This window comes from Aquarana catesbeiana, linkage group LG07, assembly GCF_042186555.1.
Source record: "Aquarana catesbeiana isolate 2022-GZ linkage group LG07, ASM4218655v1, whole genome shotgun sequence".
Classification (NCBI taxonomy): Eukaryota; Metazoa; Chordata; class Amphibia; order Anura; family Ranidae; genus Aquarana; species Aquarana catesbeiana.
In genome coordinates, this window is record NC_133330.1 from 76,187,067 (window position 1) to 76,211,105 (window position 24,039).

Consider the following 24,039-nt stretch of genomic DNA (forward strand, 5'->3'; position numbering starts at 1 on the left):
GTCAAAAATTCCCATAGACACACTAAACCTTATGGATAGCCTTCATAGCCTTCTCAGAAACTGTTCTAGCTAGCGGAAAAGGGTGGGCCAAATCAATTTTAACCCTACAGACGAAGACTGGGCTGCCATTAATGTTTATGTGTGTGTAAAGGCAGGTGTCCCAATACTTTTGACTAGATAGTGTATCTGTCAAGATTTACAATGGTAGTGGAACCCTCCTACACATAAAAACTCCATTTAGGACCTGGGAGATGAGACAACTTCTCTACATGAAGTGGCATGTTTGGGGTTCGAACCCAGATGCTCAGATGTCTATGCTAAACAGAAGTTCTAATCTCTAAGTCACAGAGCTGCCACATGTGAGAACCCTCTACACATAAATACACATAAATACTGAAGTTCTTTGGACATACAGGTGATGTAATTACATTATTCAAGAGTTCTTCTTCTTGATTTATTCTGTGATATTTGCTGGTTCTTTGTGGGTGAGTGTAGAATAGTGATATTACCCTCACATTTCTGGGATTTACATTTTGATTTCTGATGTTGGTACACATATCATATTTTTTGGGCTCAAATTATGATTATTTGGAAATAAAAAAAAGCACAAAAAATTGTGACTCATTTTAAATTTGCATCAACAATGGTATTGTTTGTGGATTGTAAAGACGCCTGTGTCAGTTTGGGTAAAGATCGTTGTGAGATAGAGAGTAAAAGTGAAAGTGACAGAGAAAAATATATTTTACCAAAACATTCCACATTCTAGCATTCTTAAAAACAAAATAATTGACGTAGAAGCAACAATGTTGCAAAGGAAAATTTATTTCACGGAAAGATACATTTCATCTCAACATTTAAAGGATTTATTTGGGGAAGTTACAATTGTACCATTAGAATCTATGGCTAAAACTTGCATTAGACTATAGTAGCGCCAATTTTCACTTCCAAAATTTTTTTTAACACAGCGCTCATTTTGGTATTTACTATAGTGCCTTGTAAAAAAAAAACACTGGAGCTAAAATGAGAGCTATTTGCAGTTCTGAGCATGATCAGTTGTGTTGGCACCTAGTTATACAAGAACGGGGAATTTATCTCTTCTCAGTGAAATCACTTTTTCACACGGTTTAAAAGCAGATTATCTTTAAATAATATACAGCATATTTCATTTCAGGTAATTATATCATGTTCTAAACAATATTTCCATGTGCAATTCCCTAGGTTTTAGCAGAGTAAGGGTTTGGGCGCTATTTGGTTTCAGGGAACTATAGTAAATTTGATTTTGGGAGTATTTTTTTACCATTGATGAAAAAACATAAAGCTTAACAAACTTGCGTGGGCAGACAACAATTTTAGAGTGATACAGCAGACAGGCACCTTACACCAGAAAATAGTATATCAATACCTTTGCTTTGAACATTGAAGAGAGAAACAGCATACTCTCTTGCAGCATAATTTTGATACCTTCTTTGTCAAGGGCACAATTTATGAGGGAGAGAGTAACCAGGCTGCAATTTGCAAAAAGAGTTTCCTTTTTCCTAGATTTAGGAAGGACAAATTTTTACAGATTTGTTACATACCTTTTTAAACCTATTCAGACTGTCCACTATTTGTGACAGAAAGAGATAAAGCAGATTGCACCTTACAATTAATTTATTTTTTTTCCACGCAGAAGATGGAGAAAATGTTGATACTTCTAGTACCTATACCCCTTTTTTGAGGGGCTATTATTTCTGAAAAACAGAACACACATAATAATGACAATAATAATATAAATTGCACACATTTTTAGAACATAATCTAATCCTTTTTGAAATTAGGCACATATGGTGGCAGAGTGTTAGCTTATTTCTGCCAGCAAATAAAACATGTATTTTTTAGGACGCACTATATTTTATAACTATTTCACATATTTGATGCAATTTTTTAAGAAAAGGCAATTTAGGATGCAGATAGATTTATTTCAGCTAGCAATTGTTTTTGCTGACACATAATTTCGAATGCATACCAATTTTATGTACAGAACATAGATCTGTTTAGTAGATACCTCGAGTATGCTGTCCAGTTCTGGGCACCAGTCTTCAGGAAGGATGTACTGGAAATGGAGCGAGTACAAAGAAGGGCAACAAAGCTAATAAAGGGTCTGGAGGATATTAGTTATGAGTAGGGATGAGCTTCGAGTTCGAGTCGAACTCGAAGCTCCAAGTTTGACAGGGTTGATGATGGCTGAAAAGTTTTTGATGAACTTGTGGTAAAAGTTGGTGAATCCCACAAAGTGCTGGATCCCCTTCTTTTCTGTGGGAGCTGGCCAGTCCAAGATCGCTGAGACCTTCTGTGGATCCATCTTGATTCCGTCAGTGGAAATATTCAACCCCAAAAACGGAATGATTTGTTGCTCAAAGTCGCATTTTTCGTCCTTGGCATAAAGTCCATGCTGGCGGAGTTGACGTAGTATGCTTTTTACATGCCCTCGGTGCACTTCCAGTGTAAAGGAGAATATCAGGATGTCATCCAGATAAACAACAACAAAGATTTCCAGGAAGTCTCTGAGAATTTCATTGATGAAGTGTTGGAAGGTGACTGGGGCGTTGCATAGGCCAAAGGGCATGACCAAGTACTGAAAGTGCCTGAATCGAGTACGGAATGTGGTCTTCCATCCGTCCCCTTCCAGGATACAGACCAAGTTATAGGCCTCTCTTAAGTCCAGTTTTGTAAAGATATTTGCGATTTAAGTTTTTGGAACAATTCAGGGGCCAAGGGAAGGGGATAGCAGTTTTTCATTGTGATCTTGTTCAGGTCATGATAGTCTACACATGGCCTCAAAGAATGATTCTTTTCCACAAAGAATATACCTGCGACAGTCTGTCAGGAAGAAGGACAGATGAATCCTTTCTGTAGGTTTTTGTCAATATAGTCCTTTAAAGTGGATGTAAACCCACTCTCATCAATTATAAACTACTGCCATAGTGCTGAACTATAAGGATATACATGCCCCTGCATGTATCCTTACCTGTCAAATGTCTCCCCTTTAGCTGTTTGGAGCCCCCAAAAACTCCGGATTCAGTGGTCGTGTCTTTTATCGGCGCTCGGTGGGCGGAGTCATGATGTCAGCAGACTTCCACCCACCTCTTGGCCAGAGCGTGCACAGGAGAGGCAGAGGGTGTTCTGGGTAAAAGCAGAGTGCGCTCACGGCCCCCTGTCAGTCCCGCAATCTGCACACATGAATGTTCAGTGACAGCCGGGGATGATCGGTGCGATGGAGACAACTGTGAGCACCGATCTCCCTGCATGGCTTTTCATCATCTGCTTCTCCTCTCCCTTCCGTGGCTTTCACCTGAAAAGCCATGCAGGGAGATCACTGCTCACAGCTGTCTCCATTGCACCGATCATCCCTGACTGTCCCCGTGTCTTCCTCATCCAGCGCCCGTGTTCTCCACCCCCTTCTTATCTTGTCCCCCTCCGTGTCTTCCACATCCGCCCTGCTGTGACTTCCTCCTTCACCCCCCTCCTCGTCCCCCCCAGCCGGCTTCCTTCTCTCCCATGGGCTGTGGGGGGGGGGAATCTGTCAGAATGGAGAGCCGAGAAAGGGGCTGGTTTGTCATTTACCAGCCACTTTCTTTTCTGAATGGGACACACAGAGCGTTCATTAATGATCGCTCCTGTGACCTGTGATAACTGAGCAGAGTAAACTGTGTGTTACTCTGCTTCAGTTTATGAAGAAGAAAGGAGTGGGGGTGGGAATTAAAAAATAATGCATGTCTCCTAGGCTAGTGCAAGAGATATGTAAATAACCTGTCACTAACAGCAAGGGGGAGTATTTGACAAAGTTTTTCTCTGTTTGTCAAGATTTAACTCGCTGAATAATAAAAGAGGATTGCTCAGAGCTGGATTAACTCTTTGTGGCATAACTCGGCTCAAATAATAGGAAATCTTATACTCTACATTATGACATAAAAAAAAAAATTCGGGTTTACATCCAATTTAAGGCCTCTAATTCCCATGCGGATAAGGGGACGAAGTGCCCAAAGGGAATATCAGCTCCAGGAAGAAGCTCGATGGGGCAGTCATAAGGTCTGTGCGAGGGGGAGAGCATCTGCTCCCCATTTACTGAAGACGTCCAAGTACTTATGGTAAGGCTTAGGAACCACTTGACATAATTCAGTGTCTGAGTCCATACACAGCAAGGCAGCGGATGATGGGGGTGAGGCAGTTATGCAGTGTTTCTGGCAGTATGGTGACAGGAACTTGATACTTCCAGAGCTCCAGTAAATCTGTGGGTTTTGGGCCTCTAGACAGGGTAGGCCCAGGATGACTGGTAATAATGGTGACACAATTGCATCTAAACGCAGCAGCTCCTGATGGTTGGTGAAGGTGATGGTCAGGATTGGTGGGGTCTATTTGGTTACAAGTCCTAATTTAATGCAAGACCCATCAGCCAGGAATACAGTGAATCTCTGTCTAGAGCTATGTGAGTCGAGCTGGCAGACAAAGGTGACTGTGACTGGTTAATTGAAGAAAGGGAAAGACACGTACGCAGCTTGGCTGGGCAATTGCGTATGAAGTGGCCGGTTTAACCGCATTACAGGCATAGGTTGTTTATACGTCAACGCTGATGTTCTTCTGGGGTCAAGGAAGGATGGATCAGGCCCAGTTGCATGGGTTTAGGTGCCTCTGGATCAGGATTAGCGGCATTCCCAGGGGCCGGGCTTGGAGGAACAAGGATCTTGGGCAGCATCCATACCAGACGGAACTGCTATGTGGCCTTTTCAGATCTGCATTCACGTAGGCAGCAGTCAAACTGGATGGACAGAGTGATCAACGCTTCTAGCAAGCTTGGCATGCCAACCCGAGCAAGTTCATCCTTCAGGCCTTCTAAGAGACCCAAACTAAACTGATGACGCAGGGCTGCGTCGTTCCAGCGCCTGAAATCGGTAACATAGTCCTCGACTGCTCTGCGGCCTTGCTGGAGTGCATGTAGAGTTGCCTCAGCGCTGATGGTTCGTTGTGGGTCATTGTATAGCTGTGACATGGCATTAAAGAACCATTGCATGGTATTTAGTTGTGTGTTGTTCTCCTCAGCAACCGGTGAGCCCAGGATGTGGTTCTCCTTGAAGAAGGGAAAAGATGAATCCCACTTGGTAGTTTCCAGGGAAAAAGTGTGTAGCTGAAGAGTGAAGTAGAGCTGACATGCGTTGCAGAACGCTCGGAACTCCTCTTGGGGGTTGGTACTTGAGGTTCAGGAGATAACATCATCACTATAGGATTGACTGGAGTCCTGGCTTGGGTAGCAGATGCAGCAGAGTTGGAAGCAGAAGCAGGAGTAGTTGCTAGTGTGGCCATGGACTGAACACGTTCCTCCAGACGAACATATTCTTCCTGCAATGTCTTAACCGCTTGTGTAAGAGCAGCAAGGTGCTGACAGATCTCATCCAATGGAGAGGGTCCTCTTGCATGCTCAGACATGGCTGTTTGGTACTGCCACATACCTGGTAGGTGAGCCTGATGTGTAGAGGAAAGCCTCTCTTACAGCTCTGGCTCAGGTACCACTAATAGCGAGACAGTAGGCACAGGCGCATGGTGACGTATGTGTGCCTGTAATCAGTCCAGTACTCTGCAGGACAACCGTAAGCAGATGGATGAGACAGCAAGCAGTCTGGTGGTAGAAGAGCTGGCATGGAGCTTGGCAGGCTGAAGTGGACAGCTGGAAACAGGAACCAGATGAGGACTTGCTGGACTGAAGATGGTAGTAGGCTGGATGAGCAAATGCAGGGTCAGAAAGGTCAGGTTGGTAACAGTCAGGCAAATCAGGCATAGAGGGTAAACAGCAGGATAATTGGGTCACAAGCCAAGTCAGCAACAGGAAATCAATCAGGCAGAATCAGGTAGCAAAAGTGGAATCCAAGGACAAGCCGGGGTTAGGGTATGTAGCAGACAAGCACAGATAGAGGTAAGCTGGATCAAGATCAGAGGTCACATGGAAGTCAGGAACACACACAGAAGCTGCAGACCAAACAGCAATGAATCCATGCAGAAGCCCTGTTTAAATAGTCCACCTGGCACCAGCGTTAGTGGCGGGCACACGCATTGATGTGTGAGTGTGCATGCGCAAATGCCGGTGTGCAAGTCTATGGACCTGCATTCCCTGAAAGAAGCTCTCATGAATAAACAAGTGCTATACAAAAGTACCATGTCAATACATGGCAGGCCTTCCAGACAAAACTGCCCAAGTTAGCTACAAGGTCCACTAAAAGGCACAGTGAAAGTAAAGCAAAACAGTGACGTGACCTAGTGCCAGACACAATGAGTGTACCACTTCCTAAAGCATTCATTTTCTAGCACACCCTGGGATGATACCCCAAGGAGCACATTACCGGGATCTCCTTGCACCTCCCAACCCCTGGCCAGACAAATGCAGCCCATTCCCCTGAGAGAGGCATGAGAACTGTCTTTGGATAGATGCATGTTCAGAGAGCATGCTGGCTGCATTGCATACTGGGCAAGCTCTGGCCAGTGGTCCATACACCTGACCCAACAGTCAAGTTGGTCCTTCACCCAGGGGATCTCTACATCTGCTGTTGCCTCTAGAAAATCAGCCACCGTGCGATGCAGACACTGTCTATAGGTGCTGGCAATAGACAACCCTGGGTGCTGAGGACTGAAACATTTTTTTAAAGACATCATTAAGGCGGCCTCCCTCACCGCTGTTCCTCTGTTTACTGACAGGAGGTTCAGAAACATCTTGTCCAGATGTTGTGATGTCAGCCTCTGGAAATAAGTGGCACAAGTTCCTCCTCTAGATGTTCCATCCTCTGTTATCTCTCTTTAAGGGCAAGACGAGCTTTGCGAATCTCCCCTTGTAAGGTGGATCAAGAAGGGTTGCCAATGATTAATGGTCCCTCTCCCTCATGCCACACATTTCTGGGTCCTTCTGTAGGCTCTGGAGCATCTGAAAACCCATATGCTGCAAATTACTGGAGGCCTGAAGAAGGAGCATGCTCCGAACATGGGCCATCTTGACTAACACTGCTGCCCCGTAGCCCTGGAATCCACCAGTGCAATCGGCAACATGGGACTCCGCAGGTGACAACCCTCCACCCAGACTTAGGCATACAACGTGGCTATTTATTTACAAGCCTTTTATTCTCTACTACCATGTGAGTGTGTCTCTTTTAAAAGTGTCTCATTTTACCAAATGCTGCACTTAGAATGGCGCCGCTTGTTTTTATTCCTTCCAACCCACAGAGCTGCTTTTTACTCTGACAGCTGGCTGCCCCTCATTTACAGTGCTTTCCATCAGTGCATATGGACTATTTACCCTGAAATTTTACTTATGTCTACATGCATCTTTTCACATGCATAAATATATACTGATTATTATAATACGTCTCTGTATAATTTATGTTACCTCCCTACAGTTCTCCCCTCCATAGCGCTCAACAAATAATTCTCTTTTTTTATCTCCTCTTCCTTCTGTTGCCCTGCCTCAAGTAACCACAATGTCATACAGTATGTGCTCCAGCAGGAATGCAACTGATATAATGTTGCTGATGCATGCATTGTCATGACTCCGATTCTTGTTGCCTCCTGTCAAATGGTGACAATATAATGCCTGCATTCAATAGCAGCAGCCACTGGCTTGAAGAAAAGAAGCCCAGTTTCTCCAAGCTTGTTCTTGTGCCATACTAGCACAGGTACTCATCGATGGCCCTCTGCTGCATGCGCAGCTGCTACAGTGTGACCAAAGTATATTTCCCCCTAGTGGAATTCCCACTGCATCTCACCCAGCCAAACAGTGCCTGAAATGGCTAGAAACTCTTCTGGCCTGCCTTAGATGGTACCTATCCAGGAACTACTGCATATTGATAACATGTGCCAGGCAAGGCATGTGTGTCAACTTTCCCTGCTGGAGTGTTAACAGCAGGTTAGTGCCATTATCACACACCACACCAACAAGTTGATTGTGCCTGCCCTTTCAGAGGTGAAAGCATCTCTGCCACAGCAATGAAGTTTTTTTTTATCGTCCCGCCCAACAACTCCCCTTTAAGTTGCAAAGGCAGTGTAGGGGGGTTTACATGTGGCAATGCAAGTGTAAATGAGGTCTTGATCCCCTCCTCTTCAGCAACATATACTGTACTTACGTTTCCTTTATTGTCCTGCCACTCTCTTTAGTGCAGGAGCTGAAAGAAAATAAATGGTACTTCCAGGTATGGATGATCAGGTGATTTATCCCATGTGACAATGCTGGGCCAATCTGCGCTGTCAAATGGGGAGTCAATAGCCCTGTGTAAGTTATGACTTCTGCAACTTATAGTTTCAACCAAACTTTCCTTACAGAGGCTGCATGGGGTAGTGTGGCAGTGAAAGGAATGTGTGTATAAGCTGCTGGGGAGTTCTGCAATATAATAAACCTTTTAATTTTTTACTACATGGGTAAAGCACAGGTCCACTTTAAATGAACAGGGAGACCATTATAAAAGTTTTGATGGTTGGAAAAAGTTAAAGTTTATTTTCTTTAGATCTTTTCTTATTTACCTATCACATGCATATCAATGACAGCACTACCATCTGCAAATTGTAGGAGCAAAGAGAAGAAGAGCACATTTGTATATGTTACTACAGGAAAATATTGTTTTAAGTTTTTTTTTGTTTGTTTTGTTTTTTTTTTTGTTTTTATCTAGAGTATGTATTTTAAAATGATGGTGCCTCATAACATAACACGTAATTTATGTGTTTTAATAATTGTAAGTTGTAGGTAATACATCTATAGAATTTGTATGCATGTTGAAGATTGCCCTTGTTCGAAAGTCTTCCCAAACAATATACATTTAAAAGCCACTAGCTATTTATTACTCCGCTGCTTCGGATAATAAGCACTATTCACACTAAACTTCCTCTTAATGTGACAGCTATTCAATCAGATGCTACATCTTGATATCAACACAGACTGTGTCCTCAGTGTTCGCTGCTTAAAATGTACTTTTAACTGGCGATACCGGGCCTAATGTGGTCAATGAGGCGCAAGGGCATCGAAAGCGACAAATGAACAAAATAAAGAGGTGTAAAGAAAGTCCTAGTGAGGGAGCAGGAAAGGGAAACTAAGAAGCAATGATTATATCTTTGGAAGTAGCCTTTATTTCAACTTGAAGTAATTTCAAATAATAGCCCTTCAAGGCAAGGCTTCGACAGTCAACCCAAGATTGATCTCCACATTCACTGGGAAAATCTGGAGCATTCCTGAGTGGAATACAGAGTTCCCACTCTTAAACTTGCTGGGAGATGCTGTAAAACAGCAAGAGAGAGATCTCTTGTGTCTATCATTCTTTAAGCTCTTTAATGAATTCATTCTGATTAACCAGGGCTTCAAGTGTTTCCAAATGTTCAGGAGAGGTCGATAAACGCGAACAATGCATCAAAGCAAATCCCCATTTATTTGTTTTTACAGCCAGGTTTTGCAAATAAGAAACATGGTTGTACGCATAGAGAAGACATAATTTCACTTCCGTCTCCAATGGTATATGGGAAAAAGAAGATTTATAATTAAAGCTGAACTGCATGCAGACAGCTAATACAGAGGAAACACATACAGTGTATTTTACCTAAAGTAAATTACAATGGTCACAAACCCAATAAATATCAATGACTAGGTTGCTGCTCCTTTAACAGTGACCAAAACTATTAATAAATATCAAAAAGTTAAAACAAGGGTGCTACATATAAAGAAAATGCGAAATAGTGAAAATGAACAATAAAGTGTCCATCAAGTACTGTAATACAAAATGTCATATGCAGATCCATATAGTAAAAAAGTCCAGAAAAGATACGTCTCCAAAAATAGGTGTCCACTAATCGTGTCCGTACATAATAAATAGTGCTCCAATCTTCATAAAGGTGCTTCACCCATAGTGCAAAAAATCTGTATACACTTACCAGAACTATTCGGCCACCGCGTGACCATCAAGCATGTATATATTTATTTCCCCTTCTTAAAGATAATAGGCAATTTCTCCACTAGATATCCAAACTCCTCTTTCCCCATTTTGGTACTGTAAAAGGCTCCAAAATGGACCACAAGAGGGATGTATATAGTGTAATACTGTTTAATTAAAGCAATACAGTGTAATCAAAATTTTATCCACTCACATGTTTACAGGAATATACGGGCATAAGACATGTGTAGCTACCCCGGCCGATAGCTACTATCCCGTTCACCGACAATAGGATCCGGCATGCATTCTACTCAGGGGAAGTGATGTAAGGAATGGTTCTAGTCATTGCATGTCAGACCTGCGCTTCAATGCATTGGTCTATTCAGATACTTCAATCAGTTCGGCTGGGGAGCTAAATTATTTAAATATCTGAATACACCAATCAAAATGCATAAGATCGGATTTAAGGCTCCTAGAAAATAGTGCAGGCTTCACTTCCTCCTTGTCCCTCCCCCAGCCTGTGACTGGACAATAAAAGAAGAAGCAGCGAACTGATAAACTCACCTCTCTGTCACTTTGCTGGCATCTCCTATCAGCGTGTTCTTTGTCAGCACTGGAGCACTACAGCAGAACTGATTGTCTCTTGTGTTGTTTCTCCCTCTCAGGGGCTGATTTTTGCTGTAAAGGGTCTGCAAGAGGTTGGATTAATACATGTCTGCTTGAAGTTTAACTATAAGGCCTCAAGCACACAGGACCTTTTTGCAGTTGCTCCTAGGGGCGTCAAGTTTTTTTTTTTTTTACAGCTTAAAAATGCCTCTCCATGTTATTCCAAGTGTCCATGCACACATAGGCTTTTAAGCGCTGTAAGTGGCATAGGCATTTTCAAGCTACAAAAAAAAAACCCAGGGCCAGTGCGTTCTGGAGCAGCAGTGTTACAGCTGTGTTAATGCTGTATATAGCGTTAAGCCGCGTCAAGCATTTTTAGGCTGTAGTAATGGGATTTGGGAGTGGAAAATAGAAAAGGGCAGAGAAACGCTGCTTAACGCTAATGCGGCTAAATGTGCATTAACGCTAATGCAAAACATTTCTAAAAGCGTGTTTTTACAGCCACTTTTTCCTGCCATTATTCAGGGAAAACTCAAAGAAAGTAAAAATATCCCCATTTTGTCAATGAGATATTTTCAGAAAAAAGTCACGATTCATTTATGAACTGTGATATACACCAATCAGCCAAAACTTTATGACCACCCACCTAATATTTAGTATGTTCCCCTTTAGATGCCAAAACAGCCCTGACCCATTAAGCCACGGACTCCACTAGACCTCTGAAGGTATGCTGTGGCACCAAGTATTCAGTAGAAGATCCCTTAAGTCCAGTAAGTTGAAAGGTGGGGCCTTCATGGATTGGACTTGTTTTTTCTTTACACAAGTTCTCAATTTGATTGAAATCTGGAAAATTTGGAGTCCAAGTCAACACCTCAAACTCATTGTTGTGTTCCCCAATCCATTCTTGAAACATTTTTGCAGAGTGGCAGGGAGTAATATACTGCTGAAAGAGGCCCCGGCCATCAGGTAATATTGTTTACATGAAGGGGTACACTTGGTCAGCAACATTGTTTTTGTAGGTGGTAAATGTCAAAGTAATAGCCACATGAATGGCAGGACCAAGGGTTTCCCAGCAAAACATTGCCCAAAGTATTACAATGCCTCCACTGGCTTGCCTTCTTCCTATACTGAATCCTGGTGCCATCGATTCCTCAGGCAATCACTGCACATGCACCCGACCATCCACTCGTAAAAAAAAAGGTGATTCGGACAAAGCCAGCATCTTCCTGTGCTCCATGGTCCAGTTTAGATGCTCAACTGCCCATTGTAGGTGCTTTTGCTTTAGACATGGGTCAGCATGGGCACCATGACCAGATTGTGGTTACGCATTCCAATACACAATAAACTGGGATGCCCGGTTTTACTGCTTTCAACACATCAGGGACAACATGTTTACTTGCTACCTGATATATCTCACCACTTTCACATACCATAGTAGCAAGATAATCCCTGTTCACCTAATCTGCCAGTGGTCATAAAGTTATGACTGATCTGTGTATATAATTACATTTTTCTTTATATGATATTCCTAACATACACAGCAAACTGGCTTAAAGTAATAGACAATTTGGGAAAGAATAATTGACTTACAGTATCTCACAAAAGTGAGTACACCCCTCACATTCTTATTCACATATATATTATATCTTTAAATGTGACAACACTGAAGAAATGACACTTTGCTACAATGTAAAGTAGTGAGTGTACAGCTTGTATAACAGTGTAAATTTGCTGTCCCCTCAAAATGACTCAACACACAGCCATTAATGTCTAAACTGCTGGCAACAAAAGTGAGTACACCCCTAAGTGAAAATCTTCAGATTGGGCCCAAAGTGTCAATAATTTGTGTGGCCACCATTATTTTCCAGCACCGCCTTAACACTCTTGGCCATGGAGTTCACCAGAGCTTCACAGGTTGCCACTGGAGTCCTCTTCCACTCCTCCATGATGACATCACGGAGCTGGTGGATGTTAGAGACCTTGCGCTCCTCCACCTTCTGTTTGGCGATACCCCACAGATGCCCAATAGTGTTTAACCTCAGCTTCTTTAGCAAGGCAGTGGTTGTCTTGGAGGTGTGTTTTGGGTCGTAATCATGTTGGAATACTGCCCTGTGGCCCAGTCTCCGAAGGGAGGGGATCATGCTTTGCTTCAGTATGTCACAGTTCATGTTGACATTCATGGTTCCCTCAATGAACTGTAGCTCCCCAGTCCCGGCAGCATTCATGCAGCCCCAGACCATGACACTCCCACCACCATGCTTGATTGTAGGCAAGACACACTTGTCTTTGTACTCCTCACCTGGTTGCCTCCACACACACTTGACACCATTTGAACCAAATAAGATTATCTTGGTCTTATCAGACCACAGGACATAGTTCCAGTAATCCGTCCTTAGTCTGCTTGTCTTCAGCAAACTGTTTGCAGGCTTTCTTGTGCATCATCTTTAGAAGAGGCTTCCTTCTGGGACGACAGCCATGCAGACCAATTTGATGTAGTGTGCGGAGTATGGTCTGAGCACTGACAGGCTGACCCTCCACCCCTTCAACCTCTGCAGCAATGCTGGCAACACTCATACGTCTATTTTCCAAAGACAACCTCTGGATATGATGCTGAGCACATGCACTCAACCATGGCGAGACCTGTTCTGAGTGGAACCTGTCCTGTTAAACCGCTGTATGGTCTTGGCTTGGCTTAAGCTCAGTTTCAGCGTCTTGGCAATCTTCTTATAGCCTAGGCCATCTTTATGTAGAGCACCAATTATTTTTTCAGATCCTCATTGTTCTCTGCCATGAGGTGCCATGTTGAACTTCCAGTGACCAGTATGAGAGAGTGAGAGTGATAACACCAAATTTAACACACCTGCTCCCCATTCACACCTGAGACCCTGTAACTCTAATGTGTCACATGACACAGGGGAGGAAAAATGGCTAATTAGACCCAATTTGGACATTTTCACTTAGGGGTGTACTCACTTTTGTTGCCAGCGGTTTAGACATTAATGACTGTGTGTTGAGTTATTTTGAGGGGACAGCAAATTTACATTGTTATACAAGCTGTACACTCACTACTTTACATTGTAGCAAAGTGTAATTTTTTCAGTGTTGTCACGTGAAAAGATACAATTAAATATTTACAAGAATGTGAGGGGTGTACTCAATTTTGTGAGATGCTGTACATGTCTGTAGTTTCATCTGTCTGAAGCTCTAATACAACAATAATAATTATAATTATAATAATAATAGCAATACATCTATAACACCAACAATAAAGTTGACTTTTATAGGACCCTTTAATATTCATGGTAACTTTTTTGATGCGCATTACCATACACACTTTTTTGCGTATTCTGTACATGCATGTTCGTGCACATTTTTTCTTCTTCATGTATTATGGAAAGTGAGGAAATTACAATCAGCAAAGAGATTTACCATGTTGTAGGTGCAAAAAAAAAACTGTATGATACATGCATGTTTGACAATAAATGATAAATCTTAACACCAATGTAAGTTGTTTCTGTGAGCTATTGTATGTATACAGCAAGAAAAATTGAATTAGTTACTGGCTACAAAAATGCAAAAGAAAAAAATGGACTTAAGAAAACATGATCTGGAGAGTAATTTCAATATCTGGAGGCATGATTGGCCAGTGTCGGAAACCATGAATCAGACTGAGACAGAAGTACAGTTAAATCTCACTTGTTTAATAATAATAAAAAAAAGGTAAACAGAGTAAATGTAGTCAAAACATAGCCAAAGTTCTGGAACCGGAACGGATAGTCAGACAAGCCAAAACGTCAGGGAGCCAGAGATGAGCGTAGTAGAACAGCAAGCAGGATCTGGAGCCAGAAGGAATGTCAGCCAAGCAAGTCTTTAACAGGGACACACTCTAGAGATGTAACCAGAGATCATCTGGGCTGGACGGCTTAAGTAGGCAGGACTGACGAGCAGGATATCATCAACAGGTGAGTCACTGTGGAGAGAGAGAAGCTGCCAATTAGCTGACAGCTGAGCGGCCAGCTCAGAGAAGGAAGGGCTGAGCCCAGCCCTGACAGACAGAAATAGACCAGTGGAGACTGAACAAGGAAACACTCAGATGTTCAATGGTATAAACTTACAATGACTGTGAATACAATCTCCTGCCACAGAAAATCACATATATAATAAAAAATTGGAACAATGAAAATGTTTTAGCGATTGGTCTTTAACAGCTATTTCTTATACCAGTGCAATACAAACTGGATCACAGGATTTTTCTAAAAGATGTGACCAATTTGGAAACTCATCCAGATATTTCAAAATCACAAAAATTGAGGAATACTATGCTTGAACAGATTTTATCCTAATTATAGACAGATGGAAGATGTGACTAAGTAAAGTTTTTTTTTTTCCCCTACAACACACCAGTAAATTTAGAATTGCTTCACTATAGTCACAATATAACATCTGATACAGGAGATATGTCACTGAAGACAATTAACAGTATCAGAGAATAATTTGTAGCTCATTTACTCACCATGGTCAGATGCAGGCATAGACCCCTTTAGCTTGTTTTCACACAACTCCCTGAGTTTCTGGACACACTTTGGGAAGACAGATTTCTCAGCTTCTCTCCCTCAGCAGATCAGAGAGGGTCGCAAGGGACAAGTAACCATGTGAATGACCCTCCACTGTAAGAAATGGCATGTGAGCAGTGGGGCAGGAGCCGAATACCATGCAACTTGTCTGGAAGACCCAGCTACGGTGGGGAGCACCTCCCCAATTGCTACCAGAGCCATTGAGGTGACACTTTGTCTTCAGGTGTTGGGTCCCTCCTGCTTTTCCCCTATGTTACCAGGGCTACCCTTGACATCGCTGAGAGGGATTTTGGGTATGAGGATAATTGCAAGCAGCTGTTTGTTTTTGGGACTATTTTACTTAAATGAGAAGTATAGCCAAAGCCCTTTTTTTTATTCATTCTGCACTCCTGTGACCTGTTTTCAGTCGACAGTGGGCTAAAGCTTGCTTTCGGTTGACATCACTTAGCCGGTCGAGGATCAGGAAATATACAGAATTTACAGTCGGTATCCACTCAGATGCCTGTACCAGCAGCTGGCTCAGTCACTCAGCATGCTCCACAGTGAGCGCTGGAGGGGCAGAGCAAAGAGCCTGTGATTGACACTCTCCGCTCAGAGTGTAGGGGGAGAACTAAGTGATCAGCAGTGTTTGATGGTTCAGTTCTAGGGATAGAGCAAGTAGGGGACAGCTGCAGCTGGGATCAGTGCTGCAGCCATCTAGGAGATGTATGATTTCGTTATTTTTTTGTTATTTCCGCACTTCTCTTTTAAATAGTGATTCTCAGCTAGGCTCTTTTTTAAAATATGTTCTTATAGAGACCATACTATACAGCCACGTTAGCCTGATTGATGTAATCTGCAGTTTCTGTAATCTGTTTTGTATTATACTGTTCGCCTATTCTGTTAATAACTGCGTACATTTTTATTATGTAAAATCTCTCTATATTCACTGTGAAGAAAGTACAAGATATTCACTTTCCTACGATTATGACGTTTGGCAGCAGCTGTTTTAGTTAAAGCAAAACTGTTTTCTATTTAAACTTTTAAAAATAAAAGTGCCAAATCCAGCAAAGTGCTAAGCACGTTTGTGAAGCATACTGCTGAGTTTCACAAATATGCAATTTGTTTTCTACTGCTGCTTTATAAATGGGCCCATTAAACAGAGATTTACATTAAACTTTTAAAATGGTGTCCAAGTTCACTTGAATAGTGCAGTGCTTAGTATACCAAATGGCGAGAGAAGGAGGTTGAGGGGAAACTAGATTATCTGTTTCTCTGAAAAAAATGTATTTGACAGCACACTTAAGATTTTATGACATCCAATGCCCCGTACACACGGTCGGATTTTCCGACGGAAAATGTGTGATAGGACCTTGTTGTCGGAAATTCCGACCGTGTGTAGGCTCCATCACACATTTTCCATTGGATTTTCCGACACACAAAGTTTGAGAGCAGGATATAAAATTTTCCGACAACAAAATCCGTTGTCGAAAATTCCGATCGTGTGTACATAAATCGGACGGACAAAGTGCCACGCATGCTCAGAATAAATAAAGAGATGAAAGCTATTGGCCACTGCCCCGTTTATAGTCCCGACGTACGTGTTTTACGTCACCGCGTTTAGAACGATCGGATTTTCTGACAACTTTGTGTGACCGTGTGTATGCAAGACAAGTTTGAGCCAACATCCGTCGGAAAAAATCCATGGATTTTGTTGTCGGAATGTCCGAACAAAGTCCGACCGTGTGTACAGGGCATAAGAAGAAATGGGGATAGCCGGACAGCATGTAATTGTGGACCCAGAGACTGAAACTAAAGAAGACCTGGTGTGACTGAGAAATTATGGTTTAGGCAGAAAAGAACATTTGGAGCCCACAGCAGAAGGTCTGGATGGGTTTATGTTTGCCATCTACAGAATAGCTCTCATGTACTTTCTGCCTCTGAAAGGTTTTGCATATTAGAATCAGGTTTTTAAATTGTATTTTGTAGGTAATGAGGAGCCAGTATCACTCCTAAGTTATGCCCCGTACACACAATCTGACGTCCCGCCAACAAAACCGTGGATTTTTGTTCGAAGGTTGTTCGCTCAAACTTGTCTTGCATACACACGGTCACACAAATGTTGGTCAACAATTCCGAACGTGGGAACGCGGTGACATACAAGACGTACAATGAACTGAGAAAAAGGAAGTTCAATAGCCAGTGCAGCTCCTTCTGCTTGATTCAGAGCATGCCTGAACTTTTGTGGGACAGACTTGTGTACACATGATTGGACTTTCCGACAACAAAGTTTTGTTGGGGGGAAAATTCGAGAACCTGCTATCAAATATTTGTTGGCGGAAAGTCCGACAGCAAATGTTCGATGGACTTTCCGACAACAAGCTCACATCCAAAATTTCCCGTCGGAAAATCCGACCGTGTGTACGCGGCATTATAGTGTCCTCCCTGTCAACTCTTCACCAACATGAATTTGACTTCTCCAAGATATTTTCCAAGAAGAAAAACATTGTTTGATGTATCACAGTATAATTCCCCCACCCCAGCTATTTTTCTAGTTTTCCTTAAAACATTTCCTTCTTCCTTTATAGTCAGGTTCATTTTTTTTTTTTATTTACTTAAAGTACTATTATTATCTTCTGTACTCATAGGGGGTAAAGAAATCTTCTCAGTGCTGGAACCTCAAAGAGGATTCCAAGAGTGTGCCCTACAGAATTTTCTAATGGGGCAAGGTGCCCCGCAGTGCCAAACTAGCTGTTTACTACAGGACATGAGGCTGGAATTGGGGGTGTCCTGTCCTAGTGGAAACACTGGCTACCCAGGGTGCTATTGCTGCAAATATTAAAAAAATCAGTGCCATTAAATGTTTGGCTAAACTATCAAGTAAAATATAAAATATAAAATACCAAAAATATTGTGGTTTATAGTGTATTTTCATAGCTTCCTTTTTGCATATTTGTATCAAATTGTGTCTACTTCATGCTCAATTTATATATTGGTTATTCAAAATAATGTTCCATTTGTCTTTGTTTCCTAACTAGAAGTAGAACATATTAAATTCTCACGTGGGTGTGTTGGCCCCAGTGCAGAAACTGTAGGGAATTCAATATATTGCCAGCAAACCTTTTGTATATACTTCAAAGAGTAACATTCAAATGAACCAAACAAATCAGATGATAAACAACTTTTTATTCCCAATTAAAAAATTAGTGTTTTTTGTGAGCAGAGCAATTCCTTTTGCTATTAACTACGTAATGTCTGATGACTGCACAATATCAGTAAGTAGACCTTCTGTGTAATATTCATAGAATCATGTTAATCACTTGACAGCTGTTTTAATCCGCATGCTGTATAACAAAGACATGCTATATAACTGGGTCATTTATTAATTAAAACACATTAGCGTATTTAATTTATAAAGGGATCCCAATCAACATTGCAAATATGTTGCATAACCTATTATGTTTTTTTAATCTACGCTTTGAGGGCTGTCATCACAAGCTTAGATCATTAACCCATTGTATTGTTTCTGTGCAGCTTGCCTATGTCAGCACTGCAACTGCAGATAAAGACTGAGCAAAGCAAAGGATTAAGCGGGAAAGACATTTACATACCTGTTGAATTCAATATCTGCAGTGCCAGTAGCCAGAAATGATAATTTATATGTTGCAGTGCACTTAAAAAATAAAAGTAAAAGTATAGAGTGGACAAATCCTGACTCCAGAACAAAGTTGAAAATAAGGAAGGTCTCAGAGAGAGGGGTGGGGAAGGCTTAGCTAAACGTATGTGTGGACTGCCTGCTTTTGTTCAGGAAATTGCATTAGTGCAATGAAGCAGAGAAATCGTAATTTGTGGTCGGTGGATCTGAAGACACTTATTTACAAAATTTGATCAAATAATTTACATTTTTCTCAGTCCTTGTTTGCCACTATAATATGAATGCAGACAGACAAAATGTAAACAATACAATATTTAGAGTGGCTTGGGACTGATTACAGCTCTCAAAGCACAATGAAAGTAAAACTAGGGGTTAATATTTCTGTTTTTAGAGTTTCCTTATATATTAAAAGAGCTAATGTATTTTAAAGTGAAGTTATCTATTAAGAACCCTATATATAAAGAGCATTTTATTGTGTTAATTGAAAAAAAAAATACTTATTTGTATACCTTGTGAATAAACATGGTAATTTAAGATCTAGATACATATATTAACATAATATTTTGTTTAATAACAGTAGTATATACATCCATAGAGATATCCATACTCATATTAGAAAGAATCCGAAAATAATTAAAAATTGTTTCTGCACTGTTCAATTGAAAACATAGCATAGCCTCCTTTTTATGTCAGAACACCCCAGATAAAGTGAGTAGATCGTATGGCACTAGCAGTAAAATCTGACAGTGCTTCTGTTATGCCATATTCTCCAACCTAAGGCGCTCAAAAATACAATGTGGTAATGCATGAATGGCACTCCTATGAACTAAGCCAATGCATTTGCATGTTGCATTCTTAAAATAGGGCCAGGATTAAGCTGCAATGATGTGTGTTGGCGGGACATTCAAAAAAGAATAAATGTAATGCCCATCTTCCTGGGTGTTTCTTTTTTTGGGACCTGAAACATTGACATGGTAGAACTAATGTCTGTCGTAGGAAATACACATAAACTGAGACCTAACGTGTCATGGTTATGCAGTAATCTTTGTCTGTCAGCTTACCTTCTCCATGTGTTCACCTTTAGAGGCCAGCCACTCTCACCTGACTGCTTATATAATCTTCCCTCAGCATTGCTCCACCTCAGCCTCAAATTAGGAACACTATATTAACCTGTGCATTGCAAGCCAACCTTGCTGATCAACCATTATGTATTCATTGTGTGTTTGGCTTCCTGTTTCCTGCTTGTCGTGTGCTCTTTATTTGTCTCTGTTACTGACCTTGGCGTGTTCCCAAGTATTCCTGTCTGCTCGTGACCCTGAACTTTTGGCGTTTCCCCGACTATCCCTGTTTGCCTGTGACCCTGAACCTTTGGCGTGTACTCTGTTGTTCCTGTCTGCTAGTCGCCCTGACCTCTGCCTTATCCCTTTACTATCCTTGTTGTTCCAGCCTGCTGCTTCCTTCTCCTGTAGTCTACCGTTAGCGTGAGCTGTGAGACCCTAGGGGCCGCGACCTGGAGCCAGACTGCAGCGCAGTCCATCCTCACCACTAGAGGCTTTGGTGAACACCTGCTTGCTCTTAGACTCTGCGCCCTGGGGAATCTATGCTCTAGCTCCCACTGGGATCTGTGTTAGTGATCCAGTAGACCTAAATAAAAATGGGAAAAAAATGCGCTAGGAAACTTAAACATAAATAAAAGGAACACAAAACTATAGCTGCACAAATAAACACCAATATCTGTGTAAAGTAAACTAAAAAATCTAAATAAGTGCGCTTACAACCTGTATACAAAGACTAGTGACATTAATCGAATAAAAAATGGATTAATTGAACGTGCATGAATAAAAGTGCAATAAAATAAATGACATGAGAAGAGTGTGCACTTGTGTGCAAAAACACACATATCCACAATTCAAATATAAACATATACTGAATGAGTGATCACTTCAAACTATCACTAAACAGAGTGAAATTCATCAGTGGTGAAAATACATAAAAGTAGTGATTTTAGTCCATAAACTGAAGAGCAAAAAAGTTCCATGAGTGTGTATCAACTTCATAAAAGTAGGGAAACACATCCACATTCCATCCCGCCGTACCCCATATAGGTGAAGGGAGAAGAGAGGAGTATAAAGATGTGACTCTCTGTTGAAATAAATCCAAAGAAATGCTGAAGGTGGACCCTTATCCTGAATGGTGGACCTGCCTATTAGCAAAGTCTGACAAGCAAGCAGATTTTGCCCTCTGCGGGGACCGTGGTGGTGGTGTGGTGGCGTCCAACACAGCTGATGTGTCCAACTCCTCCCACCCGGCGTTATCCAAACTGTCCACCTTTTTGTTGCTGTTCTGAACAAAACCCTTTCGTTATGTCCTGATTCCTGGCCGGAAATCAGGCCAGGAATCAGTGGACGCCACCACTTCACGGTCCCCGCAGGGGGCAAAATCTCCTTGCTTGTCAGACCTTGCTAATAGGGAGGTCCACCATTCAGGGTAAGGGTCCACCTTCAGCATTTCTTTGGATTTATTTCAACAGAGAGTCACATCTTTATACTCCTCTCTTCTCCCTTCACCTATATGGGGTACGGCGGGATGGAATGTGGATGTGTTTCCCTACTTTTATGAAGTTGATACACACTCATGGAACTTTTTTGCTCTTCAGTTTATGGACTAAAATAACTACTGTTACGTATTTTCACCACTGATGAATTTCACTCTGTTTAGTGATAGTTTGAAGTGATCACTCATTCAGTATATGTTATATTTGAATTGTGGATATGTGTGTTTTTGCACACAAGTGCACACTCTTCTCATGTCATTTATTTTATTGCACTTTTATTCATGCACGTTCAATTAATCCATTTTTTATTATTATTATTATTATTATTATTATTATTATTATTATTATTAATGTCACTAGTCTTTGTATACAGGCTGTAAGCGCACTTATTTAGATTTTTTTATCCAGTAGACCTGCTTCCTGAACCTCCCTGGGTACTATCCACAGCAATCAGTCCTAGGGTCCACTATCTTAGCGGTGCACTTCCGACTCCTACGGAGTGCATCTGTCACCTGGTCTCAGGTGACCTGACATAAGGAGAAAAAGGGTACCCAATACCTCTACCCTACAATCATCTGCAATTTCACACAGTCCCTATTCTTGCTCCTTCTAATATCCTGAAAGGTCATGGTGCACATAAATTCATGAATTGGATGCAGAAAAAACGTTTTTTTTTTTATTTCTGCATTTTTCTCTTTCAGTAGGTACTTAGATTTTGCATTTCATGCAGAATGTGTGGGCTAAAGCCCTGGGTTCAGGGTCTGCTGATGGATTGTAAGTGTGTTGACATATTTACTGTATGCCATATGAATCTAACCTTATGATATTTCTTATACAGGTGGTCTATGTCACTGCAACTTTCCCCTATGTTATGCTGCTAGTCCTCTTAGTCCGTGGGGTCACTTTACCTGGAGCATCACAAGGAATTAAATTTTACTTGTATCCTGATTTATCTCGACTCTCAGATCCACAGGTGAGAAATCAACTGCCTATCATATTGCCCTTATCAAGAAGACTGTCTGCTATAATGTACTAGGGAATTGGCAGTTCAGTACAAAGTCTAATGCATATTCATGAATAGGGGTGCAATTTGGATTTGAGGTGAACCATGCAGGTCCAGGATTCATGCTTCAGCGAATTTGTGTGCAGATTCATCTGGGAGGATTTTTTTTTAAAGCATAATTCACTGCAAGACCTTTGAGGTAGGGCCAGCTGGCTAAGTAGGGCCAATAAGGGAGATTTTGTTTAAGCCATTCGCCCCATTATAAAAGCATGGAGGGCACAAAGCAGTCATAGTGTCAGTAAATTATAAAACTGTTGTGGGGAATGCATAGGCAAAGCTGACAAATTGCATTGGGAGAAACTATATTTTAAATATGACTGCTAGCTCTTTAGACAATAATTCCCTTTACTGACTTTTTTCTTCTTAGTGTTGGGGACTTTTTTGTCTTTCATTTTCATGTGTGGTTGATTTGAAGTCTGTAGTCAGTTTTAGCTGATGTCTCATCCACAGTAAGCTTGTTTCCCTGCTGTAAGGCTTTTCTTAAAAAAAATACAAAAATTGGAAATAAAGGTCTTTTGTTTTGAAGGTGGTATTTTTTAAACTGGCCTTGGGGGTATATTGCTTTTTATTTTATTTTGTGATAGCATCTTTATTTTAGGTTAAACTGCCTTTTCCTTTCTTTTGTGCATTTTTTTAGGTTGATAGGGACTTTTTTTTTTTAAGTGGGGGGTGATCATAGCACTATATGTAGTATAACACAAGTCAACAGAATATGTACAAAGGAAATCAAGGCTGCAAAAATTCAAAACAAATGACAGATTGAAAAACATAGTAGGACAAACCCCCCAAAATTCTTCAAATGTATTAATAGTAAAAAATGTCAGGTCTGAGCATGTAGGCCCTTTATAAAATAATCTGGAGTGGGTGACTGGGGACAAAGAGAAGGCAATTTTTTAAAATACTTTTTTAGCTCTGTGTATAAAGGAGGATGGGGGAGCTTAATTCTATAATGGGGAAGATATTACCATAGCCCCAAATAAGCCATTATGGCTCAAAATATGGTCAAGAAATATTTACACAGAATAAAGGTGAATAAAGCACCTGGACCAGATGGCATATACCTATGTGTCCTAAAAGAATTGAGCTCTCTCATTTCAAAGCCATTGTTTCTCATTTTTAATGACTCTTTAATGACTGGTGTTGGCATAAGGGCAATGTGGTGCCTATATTTAAAAAAGGATCAAAGTCTTTACCAAGTAACTCTAGACCTGTTAGTTTAACTTCTATAGTTGGGAAGATACTGGAGAGTTTAATAAAGAGCCATATAGACGAGTTTTGCTTGAAAGAAATATGCTTGCTTGAAAGAAATATTTTAAGCAACAGACAGCATGGATTCATGAAAGGCAGAAGTTGTCAGACAAATCTGATTTCTTTTTATGAGGAGGTAAGCAAAATCTTAGGCAAAGGAATGGCTGTGGACGTAGTATACCTGAATTTTGCAAAGGCACTTGACATAGTTCCACACACACGGCTAATGTGTAAGGGAAAGTCTACAGGTATGGAAAAATCCATTTGTAAATGAATAGAAAACTGGCTAAAAGACCATAAACAGAGAGTAGTGGTTAATGATTCATACTCTGAATGATCTAACTTTATTAGTGGTGTACCCCAAAGTTCATTGTTGCTTTTTAATATATTTATAAATTATATAGCGTCTGGGATTAAAAGTACTATTTCAGTCTTTT

At 41.1% G+C, this 24,039-nt stretch overlaps 1 protein-coding gene across 2 annotated transcripts in view; it reads left to right on the forward strand.

Moving 5' to 3' along the window:
• The window catches only part of SLC6A11 (solute carrier family 6 member 11), a 473,797-nt gene that overhangs the window by 257,517 nt on the left and 192,241 nt on the right, over positions 1 to 24,039 (forward strand). For both annotated transcript variants that reach the window (XM_073592347.1, XM_073592348.1), the window contains one exon: positions 22,130 to 22,264. In XM_073592347.1, the coding sequence (XP_073448448.1) occupies positions 22,130 to 22,264 (135 nt within the window). The remainder of the gene's footprint in view (positions 1 to 22,129; positions 22,265 to 24,039) is intronic.